Here is a 23244-nt window from a genome sequence, read left to right as displayed (position 1 = left end):
GTGATTGTCAGATGAGCCACCCTGTAGCAAAGTCCTTGAATCAGGGATGCTGGAGTTCTATGGCACTGTAATTGACCCCAACAGTCTGTTTAAACAAGGTGAACATTTTTGCTTTGCTGAAATTGTTTTTAAAGAACATTACTGCATGCTGCATCGTACAAAAATGTACATAAGAATGTCTGCCATTATGGAGAAATGGTCTATATGAAAGTTACTGTGTGCTACTTAGGTCCACAGCTAATATGTGTTTGCAGAAATGGTGCCTTTTTATCTCTGTTTCATTTTTATGTATCCATGCATTTTCCACGCTCATTAGGGGACTGTGTTTCATTTGGTATATGACTGTTTTATGCTCCAGATTAATCTTACTAAGAACAACAACAATCTGGAATAACAGTGATCTTCCAGAGTAACTCTCCAGACATTATATTAACATATGCGAAAGGAAAAGAACTCTTACATTAACACAATGACTTTCACAACCTCATAATGCCTCAGTGTTTTATTCTACCAGCAAATGCCTTTTTTTGAAGTGTCGAAACTGTCATAATGTTAAAAAAAAATGCTCTCTCAATCCAAGTAAGCACTGGATGATACAAACAAATAGGTTTTTCTTCTGTTTACATGACTCTAAGCATCTAATGACTTTTCTGACCATTTGTTCACTTCAGGTTTTTGTAAGGCAATTAAATAAACAGAAGTGCCCTGCATATACCTTTTACTCATTGGCCCTGCAGCCCGTCAGAAGTAAGAGGCTTGCTTTTTGTTCATTCTGTGGGGAACAAGAATTCATTTATCGGATTTTGCTTGTCTATTTGTACAGCTGCAATTCTTCCCTCTTGTTTGGAAGACATTTACAGCAATAAATGTGAAAAGCCTGCAGAGGCTTGGGAGTCTGGGAGATCTGATGTGGAGGGTATGGAGAATCATCACGCTTTCGAGCTTTAACTTTAGTTGCCTATACAGCCAGTGCTATCAGAATGTCTCATGAAATACAGAACAATATAGAAGTAGCGTCAATTAATTAAGACACTATGGAAGGCTTTGATATGTTATAACCATCAGGTATATGTTGCAGAGATAACGAGGTGTAGAGCTGGATGAACACAGCAGGCCAAACAGCATCAGAGGAGCCGGAAGACTGACGTTTCGGGCCTAGACCCTTCTTCAGAAATTGTATATGTTCCAATTTTGTTTACACTCTCAATATTCAGGTCTTTTTCTAACCCTTCTCTAAAATGTCTAAAAAATTTACTAATGACACAGATGTGTGATACATAGTATTTTAGGGAATAATTTTACTCCTCCCTTGGTATTTTCAGAGTGTGTGTGTTTTCTGAAACCTGGGTTACATTCTGTACTGTATCGAAGCAGTAGCATCATTTTATTCAGTGTGGATTCCTGCTGCCATTATTAAGCCACCAGCATGTTCTCGCTGTAGAAGCACAAAGCAAAGACTAGGGACTAACAAGACACAGAGTGGCCTTAAATGTTCGGGGATGTTTGTCAGGTTTGTGGTGCTGTATTTTTTTTTGCTGAATTTGAGCAGTGTAATTTGGAGAAAGCTGGTGGGAAGTGCCTTTGCAAGGACAGAATGGCTTAGTTGTAGGCCAGGAGAACTGTGTGCCTGCAAGTGATTTGAGTTGAATTCATTGCCAAAATGAGACCAAGACAGCTAGGCCTGAATTTTCCATCCCAGGATGGCTGTGTTAGGAATCTGTCGTGCAGTATTAATCCAGTAATGGTAACCTTCAGAGTTATGTCAACATACAGAACAAAATAGCAAGCAGTGATTTTTTTTAACATTACAAATATTTATTTCAAAAGAATTAAAGCAGGCTTAATTGCCTTGACAGTTTCAAGGGTGCTTTTGACAGGTTCAGTAAATCTCACAGTTCCATTGAGTTCATGCACTTTATTTTACAACTCCTCGTCCATGTTTAATAATCCCAAAGGGCATCTTACATCTCCCAAAGATGTCAGGGATAACATTCAAAGGGGTCTCTTACCTTTTCAGTAGCTATCCTGGTTATCCAAAAGTATCCCCAACTTTTAGACCTGCTCCTACCAAGCCTCAAATGTGCACCTCATATTTCACAAACCTGGCTCACCAAGATCAAACATGAGTGGAGGCAGCTACTGAGTTTTATGGGCAGCTGCCTCTGGAAAACCCTCACCCCCATTCCCATAAAGCAAAATGCTGTTGACCCAGAAAATCTGAAATAAAAACAGAAAATGCAGGAGAAACTCAGCAAGTCTGTAGAGAGACGGACTGAGTTAGCACTTTGAGCCTAATATGAGGTTTCTTTTATGTCCAAATGCCCATTTCCGTAGAAATAGGTGCTGTGTTTGGAATTGGATGTCCAATTTTCAGCCTCCATTCCATCATTGTAAGCATCTAGGCCCAGGATTTATTTGAAGTTGGTCTTGAATCCTTGTCAGCTGTAGATGAGCTCAGCTCTCAGCACTTGGCAGCTAGCACAGCTCAGCTTTGTTTCATGACCAATTACAGTTCTCTGAATATAAGCTAAGAATGACAGCAACACAACCTCAGTACATTTGCAGAGTGTGAAACATTGATACCAGTGGCCATGAGTCTGGAAGCCACTTGCAGTGACTGTTCAGGCGAGTACATACCAGTAATATTTGCCCACATTTATATTGTATAACAAGTGTTTGGAATTCTTCCATTTGCCATTATGATTTCGCAGTAAGAAGTTTGATGAGTACAAAGGATGACAAAAGCTGCAATATTTTCCGGCAGCCAGCACACGTTTTGTCTCCTAATGTAACAGTCATTCCTCAGCAGCAGAGCTGGTATGTATGGAGAGTATCTACATCATAGATATGATGATCTTCCAATAGATGTGTAAAATCATTTATCATAAAGTTTATTTGTTTCATCCATTTCTGTTTGTTCTGTCAATCTTTTGACAGTTTTCCAAAAGACTTTTCTGGTGGCTGATTTCCCATTTGTAGCACATGCTGGACTTTGTTGTACTCTGGATTTATACTGGCGTTTTGACAAATCTACACTATTCTCCTCTGCTGCTGCTACGCCCGTTCACCTTTGGGTGAGTCTGGCTGTGATTTGGATGGGCCTTGCTCTTGATTATACCCTGGGCATACTTAACAGAGTTGTGCACTGTGTCCTATTTTGCAATAGAAGAAGTGTGCTCAGCTTGCATGTGCACTGTCAAGTTTCTAAGATTACGTTTTCATTTGAAATGCATGGAGTCGACTTTTGAGTGAGTAACATTTTGGAGTGGTTGAAAATCTACCCTCTCCCCATTGCCTCGTTATTGCCAAGTCACTGTCCCAGCCTCATCCCCAGCCCCAAAAGTAACACGCAAGGAGATTAAAGCAGGTGCGTAGAGAGGGGGGCACTTTAGGTTGAGTGTTGTTCTGTCCACTGGTTTACACTGTGTCAGTTTAACTTCAGCAATGAGTGGGTGGAAAGTACGAAGAGTTGGAATTTTTGGCAAGAAGAGCGGCCAACCATATTGAGGATATGCAGTAAGTATAAGCTAAACATATTCCAAGGAACAGTATTAAGCAGTTAATAGGTTCACAATGTTCATGTGCAAGTGTGCTAACATCAGCCGTGGCTCCAATTCTAACAATGGGAATGTTATGGATAAAAGTGGAGAAAGTCACAAATTTGTTTTCTTTATTCACGGGTTGAGGGCAGTTAAGAGTCAGCCACATTGCTGTGGGTCTGGAGTCACATGTAGGCCAGGTAAGGATGGCAGTTTCCTGTCCTAAAGGACACTTAGTGAACCAGATAGGTTTGCCTGACAATTGACAATGGATTCACAATCATAATTAGATTCTTAATTCCAGATTTTTATTGAATTCAAATTTCACCATCTGCCATGATGGGATTTGAACCCAGGGCCCCAGAACATCACCTGGGTCTCTGGTTTAACGATAGACCATCACCAACCCAGTATACTGGTTTGACTGCTTTAATACTGAATTGCTGCATGATTTTTAATTGTGCAATACTTAAAAGAGATACCCAGCGAACAGCAGGACCATTAGGTGTGTTACCTGTTAAACATGCAATTTCACTGATGTGCACCTTTCCTATTGTCTCTTGAATCTTTCTGTTTGTGTGTGATTATAAAGACATATTAATATACACACACTAAAGGTAGCTCATGAAAAGAACCTATCATCTCTCTCTTATGAAAGATTTACCAAAACCCATGCAAGGAGAAATGTTGGAGCTGGATCTGTAAACTTGTGCAGTCTGATTCAAGGAATGATAAATGGTAGAAATCTGAAATGAAAATCACATGCTGAAAAATGCAAGACAGGTTGAGAAAGATGTGTAAATTTATCTCTAATGATTCTTCAACAAAACAATCAAATTGGAGAAATGCATTTGTAGATTTAATAAGGACCTAACACACTGTAAATTTATGTTCTAAGCAGCAAGGACGCTGTAAGAACGGATTGAGATTTGAGAGCATTATAACTGATAATATTTTCCTTGCTATCTTCGATATGGGTGGTTGAATCGATGCAACTTGTTAAGGTGAAAGTCTTCTCTCTCTGAAGGATGGAAATGAATCATGCTCAGGCAGTTGCAACTCATATCTTGGTGTCATGGCTGCGGGAACAAAGATATCGCACTAATTGTCATTGAAATGGCTCTCGTTTAGTCAAACCATATGGACGCTCAATGTGAAAAATGGAAAGGTTAGATGCATGCATTTTGGGTAGTTCCTTTGTTGCAAGGATCAAGGAGCATTTTAGAATATGACAGAGGGATCTTTGGTTCACATATAAAGTGTGCTTTTCCTAGTCTGAGAGAACTTGGTGCTAACATTGGATACAGTCAGTGGAAAATATTCCCGTTGTCATCTTTATTAGAAGATGAAAGTTTAGAACATCATATTCCAACAAAGAAAATGCATGTTTTTAGAGCAGTTTCACCCCATAAGGGAAATATTTCTGTTTGTCAGAAGTAATCACCTTAATTGAAACGTTGTACATTATAGGACTTACGGAATTAAATTGATTTTGGAATCGTGTTCAACCACTGAGATTTTTTACTCTTATCACACTAAACAATAGCACCTCCCCAACATTATCTGGACCCTATCATCAATTAAGCTACTGACAGGCTTTCAAGGCTTTTATTTATTAGGTGCCTTTACATTTATCATTTCAAAATCCAAAAGCAGTGGAAGACACCATCTGGATACATGGCATGAACAAAGTGTTTCTGAAAGCAATTGCCATGGGGCCCACCATCAATTTCTGCTTAGCTCTTGACAAACAAATTTTTTAATGCTGGCGATACGATAACCCTGTCCTGATTGAATTGTACTTGGTGTGAAAGGTCTGTGTAAAGTTCTTGATTTACAGAATTTAATTTTAAAAACTGAAACATCCTTTATCTCTCATCTATTTCATTTTGTTTCGGATCACACCAGCAGATAGGTAATGGCCTGCTCACAGAATGAAGGAAAATGAAAAGGATTGTAGAATTATATTGCTCCACACCTCTGTCAGTGATATTAGTAAATGTTTAAAGACAGAGCATCTGAGCCACCCACATGTTTATTAATGTCTTTTAAGCTTTGCATTAAACAGTGGTTTATGTGCAAAATTTCAACCTCCTTCTAAATTCTTTGTGCCCATTGCATTTGATTTTTCTGTCTTGTCCTCATTTAATCTCACCCAACATTATTATGTTCTCCATGTGCGAGCATGACTCGCATTGCCAATGAAACTGTTTCCCAAATGTTTCAATCATCAACAAGGCCACCCTATAATCTCTTGCATTTATCTCATCGCTTCTCTCTTTCCCTGCTTAATGACACTACTGCCATTGTCATTCTTTGCTTTTGAAAATATTTGACTCTCAGTTTCCTCATCAACTCACTCTCACTCCAATCTTCTGCTACTCTGTCCAAAACCATGCTATTGCCAAGATTAATTTATTCAACTAGTTGATCTATCTCACAAACAGAAACTGTTTATGGTGCTTCTGTCTTCACCCACATCTGCCATTCTTTCACATTTCTTAAATGAAGTGTTGCTGCCCAGATTGCATTCAGTGCTTTCATGTTTTCTGCATTCTAGTTGCTTTGTATGTCTACAGATTGCTTATTCTTCTTAATATTCTTTAGAGTTTTTTAAAAAGTATTTCAGGTGCTTTCCCTTTCCCAAATCCACAGAATCACTGAATCGTTACGGTGTAGAAGGTTATTCAACCCATCATGTCAGCGCTGACTGTCTGAGCATTATGATTTATTGACAATCTCTTGTCTTTTCCCCATAATCCTATACATTCTTTCTATTTAAATAATCATCCAATATCGTCTTGAATACCTGGATTGAACCTGCCTTCACCACACTTCCAGAGAGTGCATTCCAGACACTAATACTTGCTGTGTGAAGAAGCTGTGTCTCACTTTGCTTTATTCCTTTGCGAAATGCTTTAGATCTGTGCCCTCTGGTTCTCAATCTTTTTTACTGAGCAGAAACAGATTCTCCCTTACACTAACAAACACCGGAAATACTGGAGAAATTCAGCAGGTCTCGCAGCATCTGTGGAGAGAAAGAGTTAACATTTTGTGTTTGGCATGACTCATCTTCAGACCTTCAAACAGTTTTACCCTGTTTACTCCAGACCCCCTCATGATTTTGAAAACTCCTTTCAAAACCCCAAACCCGCAACCACTTCTATTCAGAAGGTCAAGGACAACAGGTATAAAGGAACACTATAACTTACAAGTTCTGCTCTAAGCCACTCACCATCCTGACTTGGAGATACATTGCAGTTCCTTCATTGTTGCTAGGTCAAAATCATGGAGTCCCCTCCCTAACAGCATAGTGGATCTCCATAGCGCACATAGTCGGCCAGCGGTTCAAGAAAGCCTCTCACCACCACCTTCTCAAGGGCAACTAGGGACACGCAAATGAACAAAGAGAAACAAAACATGTTTTCCTCCTTAGCTTAAGTTATCTCTTCTTTGCCATCCAGGGACCTCTGCACTTGTTGTCCTACCTTTCCCTTTTGGAGGCATGTACCTTGACTGTGCTCAAACCATTGCCTCTTTGAAGGTAACTTATTGCGCATCTTCTGTTTTATCTGCTAGTCTTTGTTTCCAGTTTATCCAGCCCAGGTCTGTTCTTGCCCCATTGAACCTGCCTGTCCACCAGTTGATTATTCTCAATTTGGATTGGTCAATGTAATTTTCTGCCATCATCCTATGCCTTATGAGCCATTGATCACTGTGTCCTAATGCAATGGAATTCTGAAATCACAAGACAATACTTAATCAGGAATCCAGCCCCATTTATGCATTTGGTTGGTTAGCTTTTTTTTACTTATCGCAAAATCAAATTGACCTATATCAATCTCTATTTTACGACTGAGATTTCAGTGCTCTTTTCAGCTGACTAGTGCACAGTTATTAATTAAACAGTTGCACAAACGTTTAATATTTGGTCAAGTCACTGATGGGGATGATCTTTGAGGATCATTATTTATTCAGTGATTACAATGAAGACAGAGCAAGCCTCAGTAAAACAATGGAATTAACATTATTCATAATGGCTTCTAGAACCAGACGATGCTGAAAATATTGTTAAGGTATGAGCTTATCAATTGATCAGGTGCTGATAGGTGGAAATCCAGACAAATTATGAAGCAGGCCAGTGTTCATAAAGATGGCTGAGTTTCTCCTAAACTGAGTTGATATCAGTGTTCTCGTGGAAGTGGTCAGTCAGCAGGCAGAAAGAACTTTAAACTGGTAGAAATAGAAGAAAGCTGTTTTTCAGGATGGACGCAAGGAAAGGGAGGGAGGTGAAGCGACAGAGGGACTTTGGGGACTGGAATGGCACAGCATCGAGCCATTTCAACAAGAATATAGAAGATTAATAAGTGATAGTACCGATTGTCTGTTTGTAAAGTTTGTGTGGTCCAGAATTTGATAATAAATAAAGGCATGGTTAAAAAAGATGTTGCCAATGGCTCAATTATTTGATCTCATTTTCCTTAAAGTTTAAAATTGGAAAACTGTGAAAGCGGTCCCGAAAGGCATAATATCAATGCCGTAGTTTCTGAGGTAGGATCTAAATCCATCTTTTCTATTTTGAAGTGATACAAGGAGCAAAAAGAGCTTTGATATTCAGGAGATTTCTTGCGATGCAGTGACATAGTGTTTGTTCAAGGTCTTTCAGGAAGCCTCCACTACTCAGTGAGAAAGAGAATTCCAATCACAAAGAAGAAATTCTTCCTCGTTTTGATCTCAAACGGGAGGCCCCACATTTTGAAACTGCTCCCCCTTTCTCTTGATATCCACTCTCGATGTCCAACCTGTCTAACCACTGAAAATGTTATGTTCAAACAAAATCAACTCTCATTCTTCTAAAATCCGGTGAGTAAGGGTCCTCTTCACACTAACCACAGAAGACAAACATTTTTCATTCCAGCAATCACCGTTTGGAATTTTCTCTGAACTATCTCTGAGGTAAGTCTGTCCCTCCCTAAATAAGGTAATCAAAACTCAGATCAAAACATCAGTCTTACCAATGCCATGGTACAGTTTATTTATTTTTTGTTTTACATTTATTGCAATACAGTACAAAGAAAGTTACAGGAGAGCTGCAAAATAAAATTGTTTTAAGAGTTAACACTTTTCATTGGTTTTACAAATTTAGCGAGCACAGTGATGAGGTTAAGACATGGCGTCTAATGTTTTCTTTTCAGTCAATGTAGGAGATGTGAAAGTTGCATGAAGATTTGATTGTTTACTGAGTCTTGCCCTCATTGATTTTCAAACTAAATGCACTTGGACAATTCAATAAAAAAAATTGCCGGGGCATCAAGTTTATTTTTGAACTATTGCAGGTTGTCCAAGAGACAGAAACAATTATTGCAGCTACTGGACAATGCAAAGTAGCACTAGAAATAATGAACAAAAGATAATAAGATGAGTCATCTGCAAGTCATGATGGAGTCTGTACGACTGTGCTTCGTAGCTGATATGTAATTATGCTTAACTTTAGCAACTGTTTGCCGTTTAAAAGTCTGCTTAAGAGAATTGTTTTTCAAGTAGTTTGTCTTCAATTTCCACAGATCTGCATTATTAAAAAAAGGAAAACCAAGTGTATGGAGATCAAATCAAGCCATTTGTCCAACAGATCCATGACAAATTCCAAAGGATAGTTGCTGGAATGAAAGTTTGACTTATGTGGTAAGGGTGAAGAGTTTGGACCTTTTACTTCTGGTCCAAGATGGGGTGGAGTAGGGTTCCTGTGCTGGAGTTTGTCCACTCTGGCTGCTTTTCTTTTTCTTTTTCTCTTCTTTCCTTTCTTTTCTTTTTTTGCACTTACCTTGTCCTGAGCTTGGACATCCTGAGCTTGTCCTGACATACGGCATGGTGGCAGTGAGAGCCCAGTGCGCGGACCTTGAACAGTCTGAAGCCAGGCCCACGGCCTGGACTTCAGGTGGGCCTACCACGGACCTTCAGCAGACCCAGGGTACGGACCTCGAGTGGTGTCAAGCTAGGCCCAGGGCGTGGACCTTGAGCAGACCCGGTGCCAACTAGAGTGGGCCCAGCGCAAAACTCGCATGAGCCCTGGCTTTTCTAGAGCAAACACAGGACCTGAAATCAGTGGATGCCACATCGGCAGAGGCGATGTCTACAAGGTAGGTTCAGTGGCAAAAAATGTCGCCTGAGGTTTGGCAACTTCATTGTTTATTGGGTCTGGTGCTGGCGGCAGTGAAGCGGTGGCCCAAGGGCATCATGGCAAGTGGTGAGAGATGTGACTCTGACGTTGGTTGGTCCAGCAAGGCGGTGGTGGAGGATTATCAGCCCAGTGGCAAAGATGGCGCCTGAGGAACAACAACTCTGATGTTGGTTGTGCCCAGTGTAGACGGAGACGGAGGCGGAGGATTGGCGATGAGCTGGCTGAGGATGCTCATGGACGCTCTTCAAGCTTATATCTTTTTTTAGCCTTATTTGTAAATTATTCAAAATGCCACTGTATCATGGCAACAAATGAAAGATTTTCACTGTATTTTATTGTATTCTTACGGTAAAATACACATGACAATAAAATCAAAATCAAATAACAAGTTCCATGTCCTAACCACTGCATGAGTTAAATACCCGAATTTCCTCTTGGTGACTAACTTATATTTCTGGCCATTAGTTCTGGTGTCACCTGCAAGTGTAAACCTCTTCTCCATATCCGCTCTTTCAAACCTGAGCAATACTAACCTAAGACTTGGACGATTGTTCTCCAACAAGCACAACTATCTTCCTTGGTACTTGGCATGCCTGGTAATAACCAGTAAGGAGTTTCCCCTGATTTCCATTGAATTCAATTTAGCTAAACCCCTTTGATGCTATATTTAGTCAAATGCTACCTTGATGTGAAGGGCAATCACACTCACCTCACCTTTGAACAGCTTTATTATGGTTATAATATTGACAGTTTCTGCATCACAATCTGTAAAGCCATAAACCTGAGAGAAATACAATTGCAAACAGATCCGCAGTTGATGGGTTAACATAGAACAATGTCAAGTTGCATGCTTGGAAAAAGTATGAAGCAAAATGACATTTGTGTTGCCTTCCCATGTAAGTTTGTGAGTGGCAAGCAGTGCTGTTCTGGGAAAAGCTAAATGATGTGGAGCCTGAAAAGCGAAGCAGAAATACCGCATCATTTGTTGTAATCCAATCTCTATACCTTTGGGAATTCTTTCAATCTGAGCTCAGAAGGATGGAATTAACTTGCCACGCACCACAGTCATAATTAAAGACACTGAATAAAATGAAATTTTCCAGTGTCAAAATTGTCCATTGTCAAAAAAATCTGCATAATAGAAAGCAAAGCAATACAGAGCACATAGATGACTAAAATGCCAAATAATGGCACACCGTTCAACACTCAAATCTCAAGTTGAAAAGTTCCCTTGAAATAGATCTTTTTAATGCTGTGTTGAGTTAGAGAATCTGCTGCCTACTTGACTCAGTGAGTGAGGTATGCATCTGAGCCGTACAATATGGAAGGCTGATTCTTTAAAAGCTGCGAATGATGGAAATCTGAAATAGGAGGAAAAAGAAAACTGGCTGAACTCAGCAGGTCAGGCAGCATCTAAGGAGAGAAACTTTTAACTTTTCATGATTTTTCATTAGAACTGACCTCTAATTCTGGGCTCTGTTGTATGGACTGTGGTTAACAACACCTGTGCGAGGGACATCATTTTGGTCTGTGCTGGACTAGAGCTATACTGCAGTGTGAATTAGTGCCACATGCAAGTATAGGGAAAATTGAACGATGTCACTTGCATTCCTGTTCTACTGTTGATACAGGCTTTCATGCACTTCAGTGCCACTGAACCTGATATCACCCTTTTTACTGGCAAGGTTGCATCAGTGAGGGAGTAGTGCCACAATTTGATCTTCTGAAGTGGGGCATGCATAAATGTTTAAACGTCTGTTCTGAATGTCGATGGGAGTGTTCAGTTCTTTTGTTATTATAGGGTGATCATACAGGGAGTTCCCTAAGTTATTGTTCAATGCTGGATATCTGGTATGTATTGCTATTACACGTCAGTTGTGTCTCATTTTCACACATCTGCTGTTTTAAACTTTTTCAAATATGGTATTTTCTTCTTGGTTTTGAAGATCTAAAGTCCTTTACTTAGAGATAAGCATTTTTTGAAGCAGCTCCCTGGCTCTAAACACCTTGCAGTGCTGCAGCTTTGACATAAAGCATAATGTTTCTTGATGCTTTAATGATATGAAATCATATAAACTGATTCCTTTAAAGCAAGATTCTTGTGGAGATTTACATTTCCATTGCATCACATGCTTCTGCTGTTGACCATTGTACTAATAGATCCTCCTTTTGAGCGCACTTTTTTTTGTAATTTTTTTTTTCTTAATTCATTCACGGGATGAGGGTGTCGCTGGCCGGGCAGCATTTATTGTCCATCCCTAATTGCCCAGAGGGCAGTTAAGACTCAACCACATTGCTGTGGGTCTGGAGTCACATGTAAGCCAGACCAGGTAAGGATGGCAGTTTCCTTTCCCAAAGGACATTAGTGAACCAGATGGGTTCTTCCAACAATCAACAATGGATTCACGATAATTGTTAGACTGTTAATTCCAGATATTTTTTTAATTCAAATTCCACCATGCCGTGGTGGGATTTGGACCCAGGTCCCCAGAACATTGTCTGGGTCTCTGGATTAACAGTCCAGCGATAATACCACTAGGTCATCACCTCCCCCTATTGTTTCACCTTCCTTTCACGATGTGAGAGGTTATTGCATTTCAGGTTGAGTTGTGATTTGGGAGCTCTGATTTATGTTAGTGTAGAATTTGCAGTGACAACAGCAAGTCTGTTGGCTTTCAGTGTTATAATGGAAGACAACTAACAGCAACCTTTGGCATGCACAGTTAACTGAGAAATCCAGGACATTGTTGTCAGAGATTCCCTGCTCCACTGCAGGGTTTACTGCTGCAGTCCTTACTGCTGCAGTCCTCTCCCAATGACTCAGCATTCAAATGCCTACAGCAGCTTTAAGTCATTGTACATTTCCATCAAGTCTACACTAAAAATGCTGAAAATGTCAGGATGCTTGCATTCAGGATTAAGCCAGTTCTTAATGGCATGAAATGTGATAATTACTAATGAATAGTCTCTCTGGCCCTGAACTTTACTTCTGGAAATATCAACTCTCATTTCCTCGAAGAAAATTTCTGCAGGATATTATAAAAGTATATTTCTTTCACATTTTACATCTGTCTCAATCTATCTCCTTCTCTTCATCCAAACTGTACTTGCCAATATTTAGCTTGCATGATTTAACTCAAATTTATATTTACTGTTTTATTTTTCCTAATTAGACTTTGCATGATACTGTCAGGATTCTTCAGTCTGATTGCTTGAGGAGCTTCACTGTTACTTGCCCTTGTTCACAGACTCCCTGCAGAGGAGGTGACACTGAAACTGACCTCACATTCAAGGAAATCTCTGCTGGCAAGTTCACAAAAAAGGTGTGGATTGTTGCCGGGGAGGTGAGCCGTGAACCCCTTTGTTTGCTGCTGAGAGCAAAATTTTTCCAAAGTTGATTATGCTCCCTTATTTTTGAATTGGCTTGAAGTCATGAGGCATTCTGAAATCCTGGCTTTCTCTGGTTGTCTTTGGGGGTCGTGTGAACGACTGACGTTGAAGCGTCTGCACTTCATCAACAGTGCTCACTGGGATCTGCAGTTTGCAGGCTTGTCTTACCACTGAAAATCCCTATTGCACATTAATTTTAGCATTGCTGTGACACTCCACTTATTGTGTAAGTGTATCCTTAGATAAAGTCCAAATTATGCCAATCCGTGACTGTCCCTTGTAGATTTATGCTGTATTTTGTCTGTGCCACATGTTTGAGACAAACACCTACGCAGACAATGTTACAAGACTCATGAAATACCATGGGCAGCAAATTTTTGTTTATAATTGAATAAACTCTGATCTGCCATGCTTTTAACTTCACTTTTACCACAATCTTCAGCAAGCATTGATTTACTGGACTAACTGGATCACTTCCATAAAACCTTACTCTGTTGTTCCAATTGGCATGGGGCTCCATCAGTGTTGCTGGTTGTAAAAGGCTCCGTCATGCTGCTGGCATGACAGGACACGCAATGAAGAAAAAACACGGGTTAGGAAGAATTTTGCAGGTTGAAAGGTTTCCTTTGGGTGCGAACTGTGCAGCATTCAAAAGGGAAGAGTTGCACCTGATGAACCTGCTTTTTCATGTCACTGATGTTCGTTTTATTGTGGTTTTGTTTCAGAGGGCCTAGCGGTGGGAGTTGGCTTCGGCGCTATCGGCAAGACTGTATCTGCGACATTTGAAAGTGCACGGTAAGCCAGTGTTCACCTTTTCCCATTTTGAGGTCCTCCTTACCCACAATCTGTCAGTCACATTGGAGAGGAACTTTACTGACTTTTGGTCCTGCCTTGTCACAGCAGCTGCCTCACCTCATCAAAAGGAAAATCTGATCATGTGTCTTGGCTTTCAAAGTAAGAAAAAACAGAAAATAGTTTATTTGAGCTGCTAATGACGGGAAAGGGAGAGGAGGAGGTGAAATGATACAGTGTAGGTTGTGATCACAGTTTGGGGCCTTTACTGAGTCGATAGTTTGTTCAGGAACACACTGAAGCAAATAACCAAACTTTAAATGCATCACCAGGACAGGACACCTCTAACAGATGAGACCATAAATATGTAGTGGTGGACTCATTGGATGCAAATACAGTCTAGAGTGAGATTTGATTAAAATATTAGTGCTGTGTTTTACTATACGCTCCTAGGTTTTTGTATATTCTGTTATAAAATCTTAAGCACTCTCATTGGCTGTGCCCCTGGCTGACAAGGCACTAAGCCCCACTATTGCCTCCATAATCCTCTGTGACTTTCCCTTCCTCTAACACTATGATCAAGTCCAACCTCTTGGACCATGTTTTTCACCAAGTATCCCTATTATCCCCTTTTATGACTTGGTCTTAAGCTTTGTTTGGCATTGCTCCCGTGAAGTACCATGGAAAGTTTTGCCCTGTTAATGGTGCTACAAGCACGCAAGTTGTTGTTATTATAATGGAACACTGTTACTGGTATGGAAGTTGTTCTGACAAAATTCAGATCTGGTAATCTTGAAGCACAAATGTTTTTTTATATCTGAGAGCATTCTGGATACACTTTACATCAGCCTGGCGTTTCAGCAGCAACTATTGTTTTCCATGTTCCTTCCCACGTGTAATGTAAGGTGCCCCCAAAAAGTCAGAGAACATAACAAAAACTACACGAATAAAGCATGTTTGATGGAATGGATCTTTTTCATTTAATAGGTTATTTTAATGGGTTCTCTGGAACAAAGATCAATTGTGTTTAAAGAATGGGTTTAGTCCTTGGAAACTGTAAATCTTGCTCAACAACCATATCTGTGTAGAAATGCAAGGAGAGCTGAGAGGTATTTGTGCGCAGGGTTAAGACTTTCCCGGTGAGAAAAGGTACGCTGTTTGCTTTGCACCTCATGACATGCCTGAGATCAGTAATTCATAGACTGGCAGGTTGAGCCTGTGGACGGAGCATCTCACAAACTGCACCACGACAACACCAAACCATTTGTTGAACCAAAGTTAAATAATAACTGTATCTGGCAACTACTAAAGCAAAAACCTTCCCAGAGTCTGACCTTTAAAACCAACTCAGAATGTTGTTCCTGGATCGAGGTCAGGTCACCCTTTGAACATCAGTTCATACGCTGATGCAAAGTAGCTTTTATCTTTTTCACAATGCATGTGGAATAATGCCTGCACAGGCAACAAATCACCCGCTAGAACCACGAGATTCAGGGGATGTGAATATTGGGGAACTGTGAGGACTGCTACCATTAAAGGAGACACATTTCGGCAATTGCACAGCGCTGGACAAAACAGGATACATAAAACCTGAAAGAACTGCGGATGCTGTGAATCAGAAACAAAAACAAGAATTGTTGGAAAAGCTCGGCAGGTCTGGCAGCATCTGTGGAGAGAAGTCAGAGTTAACGTTTCAGGTCCAGTGGCCCTTCTTCAGAACAGGATTTATGTTTATTTGAAGCTGCGATGGAAGTTCATAATTCACTTGCACTCCAATGACTGTGGGACTCTCTTTCTGTGTATAAATTTTCCTATAGTCATTACTTATCAATTGGAACACACGTTGCTGCAAAAGCTGAGAGGCAGATGATATAACATGAAACTGTTGAGCTGTGGAAAGGGCTGCCTTATTACATGAGCGAGGCTAACTGGTTTCGGTGTCTTTTGGGTAGAATAACATCATTACAGCCATCTCTCTAACTGGGGGCACAACCTTCTAGTTTTATAGTTGCCCAGAAGTACTTTAGTGAACCCAACATCAAGCTAGTCAGCTTAACTGAAATGGGCAACGGAACTTCAAGTTAATCCTCTGTACTTGACAGTGACTGAAATGTCCAGCAATGAACAACCTGGTGGGTTTCATATTTCTGAATAAAGAGTCAAATTTGTCTTTTTAATGATCAGCCTGAGGTTGTTGGGTTTTCACTGTAGTTTCCGTGCTATTATTTACATTGAAGATGCACAGAAAATAGTCAAACAGTGTTTAAAGTTTGCACTGTGGCAGTTGGTTTTTTTAGCCTCGCACTACCCTGATAGAATTTGATATTTTGCCATTAAAATAAGATGTTTGAGGAGATTTTATACGCTTGGCTGTTGTATGTAAATGTCCCGTATGTCCTTGGATTCAGAGCTGTTGCAGCCTGATGCTTTCACCAGATTTCACAGCTTTCAGTTCCTGCAAACACTTCAAAGCCACTTATGAATCCCTGAGAATGAGAAAAAAATTACATCAGAGAGAAATTTTGCTTATGGTAAGTTAAACGACATTGATATCTGAAATGCTTTTAATTTAACCAGTGAAAAAGATGCGTTGGTATCAAACACAATTTGAGAAAGCCAAGAAGAGCCAGGTTTATTGGAGCCATCTGTCTAAGCTTGTGACCTGAGCAATAGGCCAGCTCCCCTGACCCCCTTGATTAGAAGTGCAAACCTCTTAACATTACCAGACAAGACTCAATGTAACACTCAAGCAGACGTTCACAATGGGTTTAGGTGGGAGTTACATTAATAATCCTTATCACAGAAAAAGAAGAAGCAGTACTACTTCAATAATTGGATAGTTGATTGCTACATACTAAAGCATTTGAGAGAAAAGCTTGTGAATTAAGCATAAAGTAGCCCCCTGTGCGCAGAAGATATTTTCAGAAGGCAATCAATTCCATCACAGCAGTTGTAAAATGAATTTTATTGTGAAGGTTTTAGAAACCTTGACTTTCTTTTTAACGTCTTCAGCATGATGATAGATCTGTGGACTATGTTGTGCATGAGTTATGTCACCTGTGCAGCCTTTACTGTCAAATTTGAACAGTGCAGCAGCCAACTTGCACCACAGGATTAGGGCATGAAACAACATTGGACTTTAGGCCATTTGGCCCTAAAAAATGCCCTGTCATTCAATAGGAGCATGGCTAATCTGGTTGAGGTCTCAACCCAACTTTCTACCTGTCTACCCCTATAGCCCTTGTTTATCAAAACTAGCTAACTTTGCCTTGAACAAACTCAATAACCCATCCTCCATTGCTTTCTGGGAATGAGAATTCCAAAGACTAACAACCTTCTGAGAGAACAGAATTCTCCTCGCGTCCCTCTTGGCTGTGCTGCCAACTCCAAGTTTTAGGGCGGCATGGTGGCTCAGTGGTTAACATTGCTGCCTCACAGTACGAGGGTTCGATTCCAGCCTCGGGCGACTGTCTGTGTCGAATTTGCACATTCTGCCAGTGTCTGCATGGGTTTCCTCCCATAGTCCTAAGATGTGCAGGTTAGGTGGATTTCCAGCGCTAAATTGTCCATAGTGTCCAGGGATGTGCAGGCTAGGTGGGTTAGCCGTGGGAACTGTGGAGTTACAGGGACAGGGTGTGGCTCTGAGTAGAATGCTGTTCGGAGGTTTAGTGCAGACTCGATGGGCTGAATGGCCTCTTCCTGCACTGTAGGGATTCTATGATTCTTATGTCCATTCTTCTGTGGATCACTTATTATTAATCCATGACTCACCAGTTCAGTCACTCAAAATGCGAATTGTTCTTGGATTGTGGTGAGACATCATTGCCTTGTTCAATGCTGCATTTGCTTGGAGCATCAGTGAATAGAAACAGAAATATGATTAATATCTGATTGAAGCATATGCATTAAACTTCTTGGGCTTGGAGTATCACTGTACAGTGCACATGTTAGTCATTGGTGGTAAAATTAAATGACCAAACCATTCCCCATTAATTACTTACATTCTTGATCAGTGATGAATGGATCCCTAAAACATCATGTACCAGGCATACCAACTTGTTCATAGAGAAGAGTCCAGAGTGTTGGAATGATGTTGTTGATAAGCTCCTCATTATCCAAGCTGCTAGTGAATTCATCATTCTCCTTGGCTCCTCTTGAGACTGAAGAGTCTGATATGAGATGCTCAGGAAGATCCACACAACTGGCAATTCAAACTGTTGTCACTGTTGTTGGTGTTTGGGGCAAATTCTGCAGTGGCTTCAGCTCTGGCTCTTGTCTGGGCATGTTGGATATTGCGAGTTTGGGTTAAATGGTCCCAGACACATGCTGAAACCAATTTCTGAATTTGTCTCCACAAGGGCCAATCTATTGCAGTGTTTTCCCAAGAAAAGTAACCAGCAGCTCTGAAGTTTGTAGGACTGTCTTTTGAGGAGTGCAGTAATATCCGTTGCTAATTTTCAGCATGACAAAACTTCAATTCTTGTCTGTTTAGGGGAAATGTTTGGAACATTGCATCAGCTGTGATATAATGTTGCCAGACTTTCAACAAACACTTTTCAATTTAATTAACACTAAATCATATTGCCAGTGTATGTAAGCATGTACTGTAACATTTACTGAGTTATTGGCAAAAATCATTTTTGGGCCTTGTTCAGGAAGGTCATTTGGATCGTGAGTGAGCAATAGCACTCTTGAGAGATTAGCTTCAGGGATATCAGTACATTTTCCTGTTCCAACACCATACAAAACAGATGTTGCATTAAATCTAATGTGCAGCACTTCTAACAATGCAAAATAAGCATTTACAAAGAGAAGGATCTATTTGTCAAGGATTTGATGGGTTTGATCATGGAAGTAATTTTGTGAACATGCTTAAGACCAGCTGATCTGTTTCTAACTGTGGCATTTCCTCATAAAATTACAGAAGATTATTGATGTAAAACTTGGCAGTATTGGGTAGAAAGTGTAAAATTTACCACTATTTATTTTTTAGCACTTGAATGTTAAGCGCAGAGTGCATTTCTTAATTCATGGTATTCACATTCTCATTGCAAACTGTTGTTGTGATCTCTCTTAACGTTGGATGAGACATCTTCCAATATACGTGATACAAGTCACACTGGGAAGAAGTTTAGCATCTGCTTCTCTATCCCTATTCCCATAGCTCTCTAACTGTTGGCTGAGAATCTATAAAGGCTATTGAGAATTCCAGTGTTTCATTATATTTACCAATTTATATCTGCAATCAGAAGTCTATCTGGACAGACAGAGCACTCACTAGTTTCACTGTTCTCATGGCTTACTATCAATTGTACAACTTATAACTGTCCACTCCTCTATCAAAGGGCATTAATTTTATATCTCCCCCAGATCTGATCATCATTAGGGCTAAGATTCTCAGCCTCTGTGCTTGAAATGACGATGGATTTTTTTTGTTAAATCTGTAAGGAGGCTGCTGAATTGCCCAGCTGTCGAGAGACAGGCAGGAGTGCGAGCATGTGTGCCACCCTAAGAGAGCATGTAGCCTAACGCCCTCCCCTACTTTGCACAATTCATTTTCCAAAACACAGTAAAATAATCCCAGTCTCATGCAACTGCTAAAAATTGCCATTACCTGTGGCCTGCCCCCAGTTCTTGCTCCAGCCGAAACCTGTCACTCCTCTCCTTTTACTGCACATGTGCTGCTCACTATATATGCGCATACCACTCCTGCACCTCTCACATGGCCACGTCTCACATCACAAGATCACCAAGGAGCTTCCTGAATGATTGAACTTGAAAACACACAACTCTTTGCCAAAGCACATTTTTACCAGTGCTACATTGCTTGTGCATGGCGGCTAATAGAAACGAGCTATGCTCTGCGTTAAAATGAATAAATATTGTGCATTTATAAGCAAATTATAGATTTATTTCACAAGAAATAAAGGAGGATGTCAAGACATTGATTGTACGTATTCTGATTGTTCTGCACTTTACATAGGATCTACGATGCATATTAATGTGTCATATGTCTGATAAGACATGATAATATGGCATGGGTTTTCATGCAACTAAGTTGATCAAGATTTGAAATTTAACTTTCCATGCTTTCAGTTTCATGAAGACAAGTTCCTTCTGAGCAATGTTTTGCGCAATGTCATGTTCAGTTGTAAAGGTGGATATTCCAACCAGACTTCCTTGCATCTTTGTGTTTTGATCAACTTTAACTTGGTCTGTTGGCTGAGTTGGCTGCTCAGCTGGTCTGCAATGCAGAGTGATGCCAACAATGTGAGTGCAATTTCTGCACCGGCTGAGGTTACAATGAAGGACTCTCTTTCTCAAAGCCCCCCCTTGCCTGAGGTGTGGTGATGACCGTCAGGATAGACCACCACCAGTCATCTCTCTCTGATGAGAGAGCAGCCCAGTGATCGGATAAGACTATATCAACTTTACTTTTACTTTTAGCACAGATAAACTTCATGCACCCTGGCGTCAGAAACAGGGACATGACGTTATCCCCGTTTCCTGGCTAATATACAATTGCTCAGTCATGATCGCGGAAAGAGATTATTTGGCAATTATCACATTACTGTTTGTGGGAGCTTGTTGTGAACTTATTGGCTACTGCTATTCTGATTCGTAGGGGAATCTAGAACTAATCAGCACATTTAAAAGTAAGGGGCCTCCCACTTAAAATCAAGATGGAGAGCAATATCTTCTTGGATGGTCACGTGTTCTGGGAGTTCTCTACCCTAGGAAGCAATGCTCAAGGCTGAGTTAGACAAGTTGTTGATCAACAAGAAAGTTAAGGGTTTTAAGGGATGAGAATCAGCCCTGATATTGAATGTTGGAGCAGGCTTGAGGGGTTGAATGATCTACTCCTGCTCCTATTTCTTATGTTAAGTGAAATATTACAATTGATAGTAAAGTGCTTTGGGACATTCTTTTGTCATGAAAGGCACTAGTTAAGTCTGTTTTTCCAATTGAGGTGAATCAAAATTTAGTGCAGTGCAAAATGGGCATCCAATTTTGTAACAAACTGTGTTTGGTGGCATTGTTGGTGACCGTTTCAACCTTTGATGAAATTCTCTGAAGAGCAGTCAACTAACGATGAAGACAACACAGTGTGGAGCTGGAGGAACACAGCAGATCAGGCAGCATCAGAGGAGCAGGAAAGTTGACGTTTCAGGTCGGGACCCTTCTTCAGCTCCACACTGTGTTGTCTCTGACTCCAGGATTTGCAGTTCTTGCTATCTCCAACTAACAATGAAATCAAAGAACAAAGAACAAAGAAAATTACAGCTCAGGAACAGGCCCTTCGGCCCTCCAAGCCTGCACCGACATGCTGCCCGTCACAACTAAAACCCCCTACCCTTCTGGGGACAGTATTAATCAATTATTAATGCTCTCAAATCTACTGAGGATGACCCAGGGAATGGTCAATGAAGCTTAAAATTACAGCACAGGGAAAAAGAAGAAAAAGTGAATGTTGAAAAACTTGAAAACAATCTTGACGGCTATTTGCAATTTGATATTCTTGTGTCTGTCCTGATGAGTGCAAGACAAAAAGCTTCAGTGGCTTACATCTCTCTTCAGCAATTTCCAACCTGTGTACTATCAATTGTCACTGTTTGTATGAAAAACTATGGATAAAGAGAATTCAGTTTGTTACTTCTTAATAAGTAAGGTCAGTAAGAGCGGGTTATGTGGCTGAAATTTAAGTTTCGAACAAATATCAATGAAATTACCTTACCAAAGGGTGAGAAAAGTTCTGCCAGGGTAGCTAGAATCAGTCACTAAAGGCATCATGGCACAATTTAGCAAATTAGAACATATAGAACATAGAACAGTACAGCACAGTAGAGGCCCTTCAGCCCACGATGTTATGCCGACCTATTATCCTACTAAGATCAATCTACCCTGCATATCCTTCATTTTACTATCATCCATGTGCCTATCCAAGAGTCACTTAAATGTCCCTAACGTATGTGATTCTACTACCACTGCTGGCAGTGCATTCCACGCACCCACCACTCTCTGTATAAAGAACCTACCTCTGACATCTCCCCTATCTCTGCTTCCAATCACCTTAAAATTATGCCCCCTCGTGATTGTCATTTCTGCCCTGGGAAAAAGTCTCTGACTATCCATTCTATCTATGCCTCTCATCATCTTGTACACGTCTATCAAGTCACCTCACATTCTTATCCAATGAAAAACACCCTAGCTCCCTCAACCTTTCCTCATAAGACCTGCCCTCCAGTCCAGGCAGCATCCTGGTAAATCTCCTTTGCACCCTGTCTAAAGTTTCCACATCCTTCCGATAATGAGACGACCAGAACTGAACACAATATTCCAAGTGTGGTCTAACCAGGGTTTTATAGAGCTGCAGCATAACCTCGTGGCTGTTAAACTCAATTCCCCTGCCAATGAAAGCCAACACACCATACGCCTTCTTAACAACTCTATCAACTTGGGTGGCAACTTTGAGGGATCTATGGACATGGACCCCGAGATCCCTCTGCTCCTCCACACTGCCAAGAATCCTGCCATTAACCCTGTATTCTGCATTCAAATTCGACCTTCCAAAATGAATCACTTCACTCTTTTCCGGGTTGAATTCCATCTGCCACTTCTTTGCCCAGCTCTGCATCCTGTCAAAGTCCCGTTGCAACCTACAACAGCCCTCCACACTATCCACAACTCCACCAACCTTCATGTCATCGGCAAACTAACTAACCCACCCTTCCACTTCCTCATCCAAGTTATTTATAAAGATCACAAAGAGCAGGGGTCCCAGAACAGATCCCTGTGGAACACCACTGGTCACCGAGCTCCAGGCTGAATACTTTCCATCTACTACCACCCTCTGTCTTATATTGGACAGCCAATTCTGTATCCAGACAGCCAAATTTCCCTGAATCCCATACCTCCTTACTTCCTGCATGAGCCTACCATGGGGAACGTTATCAATTGCCTTGCTAAAATCCATATACACCACACCCACTGCTCTACCTTCAATCCTAGGTAGGTAGGGTAGGATTGAAAATTAGGTCTGAGAGAAATGGCTTTCATTGGACTCCATGTCCTTCCATACTCCACCCTCCCATCCTATTTTTGCGTTTTAACCATCTGTTAAATCTATAGAAGCCACAGCTCTAAGTGTTTGTACCGACATGCTTGTACAGATGTGTTGCTGAAAGGCAGTTTTTGTAGTCTAAAGGTAGCTTGCTGTGGAGCTTCAGAGATAGTAGGAACTGCAGATGCTGGCGAATCTGAGATAACAAGGTGCAGAGCTGGATGAACACAGCAGGCCAAGCAGCATCAGAGGAGCAGGAAGGCTGACGTTTCGGGCCTAGACCC

The 23244-nt window shown here is 40.8% G+C and overlaps 1 protein-coding gene across 1 annotated transcript in view; it reads left to right on the top strand.

Annotated features, from left to right (window-relative positions):
• The window catches only part of LOC125485901 (zinc transporter ZIP11), a 364685-nt gene that overhangs the window by 77772 nt on the left and 263669 nt on the right, over positions 1 to 23244 (top strand). The window contains exon 3 of the mRNA XM_048611102.1: positions 13833 to 13902. Coding sequence (XP_048467059.1) covers positions 13833 to 13902 — 70 coding nt within the window. The remainder of the gene's footprint in view (positions 1 to 13832; positions 13903 to 23244) is intronic.

This window comes from Rhincodon typus, chromosome 23 (genome assembly GCF_021869965.1).
Source record: "Rhincodon typus isolate 14 chromosome 23, sRhiTyp1.1, whole genome shotgun sequence".
NCBI classification, from domain to species: domain Eukaryota; kingdom Metazoa; phylum Chordata; class Chondrichthyes; order Orectolobiformes; family Rhincodontidae; genus Rhincodon; species Rhincodon typus.
Note: the sequence above shows the minus strand (reverse complement) of the source record. Positions and strands in the feature narration are given on the sequence as shown.